Below are 6,000 nucleotides of genomic sequence, written 5' to 3' on the forward strand. Positions count from 1 at the left end.
GTGGTGTGTAAAATATTGATAGTTTTTTTGTTTTTGTTTTGTTTTGTGAAGAAATGATAAGCTCACTAGTTTGTGTACCTAGGGTTTTTCTTTCTGCTTTTCTTTTGGCTTTCTGCTTTTTTAATCATCTCCATTATACACTGGAATTGAAAAAAATCGGCCAGAAACTGCTGATCTGCCAATTATGTTTTACGTTAATGCAAGATGAGAACATTTAAGTGACTAAAATTAGGTTTTGGATTATTTGTGATTTTAAGTATTGCTATTTTTTGTTTTTTTAAAACACATATTTATATCCCCTCAATGTGTAACATTTTGAGTAGGTATTATAATTCAGTTTATTTGATACAAACTGTATGCTTAAAAACATTTAAGTATGTTTGCATTCAAATAAGATTAGTATGCAAAAGAAACTTGACATGTTTAAAAGGAAATATGTTAAGTATCTCCATTGCTAAGGGGATTCAGTTTTATCTGTTTCTGCATAATTGTACCATTTGAAAACATTGATTTATTGATGACATTATGGCACTTTTCATTACAGTGTCTAACGCATCTCTTTATAGTCTTAAATAGGACATGGAACAATATCTAAAACAGTGGTTCTTAGCAGATTTTTTGGAGGCAGTACTGTGTTAGAATCTAATGGAAGCTGTGGGCCCTCTTAGCTGAAAAATGTACATACATAAAGTTTACATTTATTTTCAGGGTTTTATAGACCCTACTTACCCTCACCCCCAACAAGCTAAGAAACCAGGGAAAATTTTACGAAGTCATGTGAAAATATCTACCTTTTCTTTTATTCTTAGTCTTGTTTCAGAAAGACGTTATGATGCCTTATTGAGATACATGTAATAGGGCAGGTTTTTTTTTAAGGAGCTCTGGTGGTGCAGTGCCTAAGGCATTTGACTACTAACCAGAAGGCTGGCAGTTCAAACCCACTAGCCACTCCATGGAAGGAAGATGGGGCAATCTACTTCCGTAGAGATTAACCACCTCAGAAACCGTATGGGGGTTGCTATGAGTTAGAGTTGACTCAGTGGCAGTGAGTTGGGTTTTTTTTTCCCTAGTTTAATAGGGCAAATTAAATTAATTACTTAATGGAGTAAAAATTAAAACAAGAAAAATGAGGCAAAGTTCAAATAAGATTAGAAAGGTAAAATGGCACCAGGATTTCATCAGTACAACAAATGTATATCACAAAACTTTGTGTACTTGCTGAAACTTTCTGTTTATGTTTTGTGTAAGTGTAATATTTTTAAACTCCAGGAAATTCTTGCCATATATGAAGAAATAATGTGATTATATTTCTATTTAAACTATAAGTTAGAAGCATTGATTGAGCACTATAAAATAAAATTTTTAATGAAAGTCTTCTGAAAGGTTACAAATGGCCATTACCCACATAATAAAACTGGATTTATTATATAAACTTTCCAAATAGCTTACATCAATAATGGACATACTACTACCTGCGTTACTACCCACAGGCCAAATCCAGCCCACCATCTGTTTTCGTTAATAAAGTTATTCATCCACACTCATTTGTTTGGTGTATCAGTGGCTGCTTATACTGCAACTTCAGGGTTGAGTAGTTGCATGCAAAGTCTGAAATATTTACTGTCTGGCCCTTTATATTAAGTTTGCCAACTTCTGGCTTACATTATGTAATAGTGAGTATTCTCATTTGAAAGCACATGCATGTCTCATTGCTTTTGCATTTAGCATCACATCTCCCCATTATCTCATTATAGACTCATTTTCCCTCTGTTTATAATGACATCTTTAGTTTGTGTAATTTATTTTCTGTACTGTGTACATGATGCATCTTATTTTGTCTACATTATTTTCTGTACCTTCCTCTTGTCTATCCCTCACTTGCTTCTTCCTGTGTCATTCTGATCTTTATTAAGCTTCCCAACTTTTTGGTCGCCTAGTGATACTCCATTGTATAACCTGGAACCCTGTGAACCACTGCCGTTTGATGTGGCGCGATTCCGAGGCCTGACAGCTTCTGTGCTACTGGACCTAACGTATCTGACTGGCATTCATGAAGACATGGGGAAACAAAGCACCAAGCGACATGAAAAGAAACACCGACATGAATCTGATGAGAAAGGGGAAGTTGAGCAGAAAACTGAGAGTGACTCTGCTGTAGATACACGAGCAGGCTTAATGTCTGATGATGTCAAAAGTCAGGGTACCACAAGCTCCAAATCAGAAAATGAAATATCTGCATTTTCTTTAGATCCAACACCCCCAGGTGTGGAACCTCAGCATCAAGTAACAGAAGGAAAAAGAAAAAATCATGAACACATGTCCAAAAACCATGACATAGCCCAGTCAGAAATTAGAGCAGTCCAGTTGTCCTATCTCTACCTCGGTGCTATGAAATCACTTAGTGCTCTTCTTGGCTGTAGTAAATATGCTGAGCTGTTGCTGATACCAAAAGTTCTGGCTGAAAATGGCCACAACTCAGACTGTGCAAGCTCACCAGTTGTTCACGAAGACGTGGAGATGCGTGCAGCCCTGCAGTTCTTAATGCGACACATGGTGAAGCGAGCAGTCATGCGGTCACCCATAAAGAGAGCATTGGGATTAGCTGATCTGGAACGAGCACAAGCCATGATCTATAAATTAGTGGTCCACGGGCTTTTGGAAGACCAGTTTGGGGGCAAAATTAAGCAAGGTATGTTATCCAATGTTTTTTTGGTTTTGACCTGTAGAAATTATTTATAAGCATTTTACACTCTATAACATATTTGTAAAAGATTGTTTGAGGTTGAAGCAGTTTTCACAGTATTTTTTCTTTAAAAGGCAAACTTCTTTTTTATTTTTTTATATTAATGATCATCTAAGATTTTCTGTTTTAAACCTACACAAGCATTAGAACTTGATTATTATTACTGTGTGTTGTAAAACTGAAATTTAGCTCATGCCACAAAAGATACTCAGGTATTTATTGATCTGGTTAAATTATTGTATTCTCAGAGATGTTTTAAAGTCTAGTGATTTTGTTGGGTATATATTGAATGTGAAACCTTGTTTTATCTTTTATCCTCATCTTTGGATATGAGTTCTGAAATTTATTCAGCTAATGTTTATTATGAGTGCTTACTGTGTGCTAGGCTTTGTTCTAGTGTCTGGGGAGTCAACAGTGAACAAAACAAAGTCTCTTGTCTTCATGAAACTTAAATTCTTCTCTTTCTGTTCTTTCCTTTTGCTTCCTGTTCCTCCCTTCCTTTTTAATGTAGACACTAAATAGTCAAAGATAGGTGTATGGTGCATATAAGTAGGAGTGTTAAGATCATGACAGTTATGGAGAGATATGAATATTTAGCAAACCAAAGAGAATTAACTGTCTTTGCAGCAATTCCAATTTTGATTATGTTTATTTGTCTCCTTTACCAATAGTAAAAATTAGATACCTATAATTAATTTTTTAACTTTTGAACATTTTAACTATTTTTTAAAATTCTTAGCAGTAGTTTCTTTTTTGTGGCATTGGTGTAGTGCCTAAGGCATTGGCTGCTAACCAGAAGGCTGGTGGTTCAAACCCACCAGCTACTCCTTGGAAGGAGTGTTGGGCAATCTTCTTCCATAGTGATACCATCTCGGAAACCCAAGGAGGGGTCTCTATGAGTCAGATCTGACTCGACAGCAGTGTGTTTATTCTTTTTAGAGGATGAGGTTTCTGTTTAGGTTTTTATTCTTTTTGTATATACATGTCTTCATCTTGGCCTACTTATACACTGAAGATAGGCAATCAAAATGAAAATGTTTAAGAAATACAGTTTTAATGATCAGATGACTCCCAAAAAACCTGGCAAATCTTACAATCAAAAATGAGACTACTTTTTTGTTTGCTTTTAAGAGAGCCCTGATCTTTAAAAAAAAGAAATAAGTAATGACAAAGACTTGTTATATTATTGTCTATAGAGTCTAAATTAATGAGTATAGTAGTGAATGCTACATATAAGAATGCATATATATAAAACAGCATTTAGTTTTCTATAAATCTTTCATAAAAGTTGATACTTTAGAAAACGATTTATAAAATTTTCAAATTAAAAGTTAAGAGCTTTCCATTCCCATTGTCGCTTTAGATAGAATCAGTCCTTACTACTTTCTTCACCTTTACCTTGTTTCATAGAGATTGATCAACAAGCTGAAGAAAGTGACCAAGCCCAGCAGGCCCAGACACCAGTTACCACTAGCCCATCAGCCTCGAGCACAACTTCCTTTATGAGCAGCTCCTTGGAGGACACCACAACTGCCACCACTCCAGTCACTGACACTGAAACAGTGCCTGCATCTGAGTCCCCAGGAGTGATGCCACTTAGTCTTCTCAGGTAGAGAAAATTACCTTTAATTTCTGCCTTACTGATGCCTACAGATCTGAAATACTCAGGTGCTCTCTTATGGATGCACAGTGTACCCAACTGAATCATAGCATTCTGCAGCTAGAAGGAACCTACAAAATCATGTAGTCAAACTGATTTCATTTAAAATGTCCCACAGAGAAGTTTAATAATTTACCCAGAGTCTCACAGCTAGTTAGTGGTAGCCCCAGGTCTAATCAACTATGCTATCATTGGATACCTATCTTCTAATGATGTTTTTTTTTCTTTTGGCTGGACTTTTGATTTTTTTTTTTCCCTCAAGAAAAAGCTCACCTCCCTGAAAATAATTGTTTCTTCTCAGATTATTGCCCTTTTAAGCATAATTCCTTAAGTATACCTTTATTCTTACTATAAAATCAAGTTTCCTTTTCAAATGAAAGATCATGTCATATGATGCTTCTTCAGTCAACTCTGTTTAGATTTGTAAACTTTAAATAATGGTTACTTATTTAAATTTCTTTTTGCTCTCATTTGCCAAATGTGTACACAACACAAAATCTTTCAGAGAGGACCTTTAGAGAGGGACCGTTTTGTGAGTTCTCTTAACTGAGGCTTAGGTGAAATAAAGGGAAGCAGAATGGTTATGCTCCTCTTTCCTTATTTGTTTTCCCCTTCTCTTAGTTGACATGTCATTATTGTTCCCAGTGTGTAGTCCTTGGAGAGTAGAAGAGGAGAGAAGTTGTTGTAGTTATTCTCCATTTTTGGTGTGCACTAGAGCCAGCTGGTGAGCTTAGGAAAGCTCTGGGACTGTATCCTCCAGCACCTCTAATTCAGTAGGTCTTGTGTGAGGCCTGTGGTCTGTATTTTAATCACATATCCCAGTGATTCTGATGCAGTGGTCTTCAGTTCACACTTTGAAATTCATTGCATTCCTGTTCTGGTCTTGGGTAGGAGGAGCACTAATTAAGTAGCTACCATTGCCCAGTCCCCATTGGATAATGCCCACTGGAAGGCCTGTCTCCATAGGCCATTGACATCTCTTGCCTCAGCTTTTTCACTTAAGTAACACACAGTTCCAGAGGTACTGGTGTTTACTATATAAGGAAGAAAGGAAAGTTAGGATATGCTAATATGGTTTTGGCACAGTGGTTAAACAGCTGCTAATCAAAAGATTGATGGTTTGAGCTCACTGGCTGCTCCACTGGAGAAAGAGATTGCAGTCTGCTTCTGTAAAGATTTTACAGCCTTGGGAACCCTTAGGATCACTATGAGTTGGAATCAACTTGACACCAATGAGTTTCATTTTTGGTTTAGCAATGACAGAATTCAAGGCATCCACAAAAGATCCACAGCACTGTGACTGCTTGTTCTCTTTCACACTCTGGTTTGTATAGTTGTCAGCCCCAGGGTTACACGTGAGGAGAGACAGCTCAGGGACGCCCGAAGTAGCAAGCGGGAAGAACAGGAGAAAGGGAATTAAAATCCAGGAAGCCAGAGAGAAGAGCAGTCAGCCGAAGGGATTAGGTGAGGAGAGGCAACTCAGGCCTGCCCAGAGTAGCAGGCTGGAAGAGCAGGAGAAAGGGGATAAAAAGCCAGGAACCCAGACAGAAGAGCAGTCAGCCCCAGGGTTACAGGTGAGGAGAGACAACTCAGGGAC

General features: G+C 37.3%; 1 protein-coding gene across 1 annotated transcript in view; it reads left to right on the top strand.

The window, feature by feature from the left end:
- The window catches only part of HERC1 (HECT and RLD domain containing E3 ubiquitin protein ligase family member 1), a 191,859-nt gene that overhangs the window by 106,974 nt on the left and 78,885 nt on the right, over positions 1–6,000 (top strand). Inside the window, exons 37-38 of the mRNA XM_042783232.1 lie at positions 1,938–2,689; positions 4,154–4,352. Of these exons, the coding sequence (XP_042639166.1) occupies positions 1,938–2,689; positions 4,154–4,352 (951 nt within the window). The remainder of the gene's footprint in view (positions 1–1,937; positions 2,690–4,153; positions 4,353–6,000) is intronic.

Source organism: Orycteropus afer, unplaced genomic scaffold, assembly GCF_000298275.1.
Source record: "Orycteropus afer afer isolate SDZICR_OR568_19922 unplaced genomic scaffold, OryAfe1.0 scaffold00015, whole genome shotgun sequence".
Lineage (NCBI taxonomy): Eukaryota > Metazoa > Chordata > Mammalia > Tubulidentata > Orycteropodidae > Orycteropus > Orycteropus afer.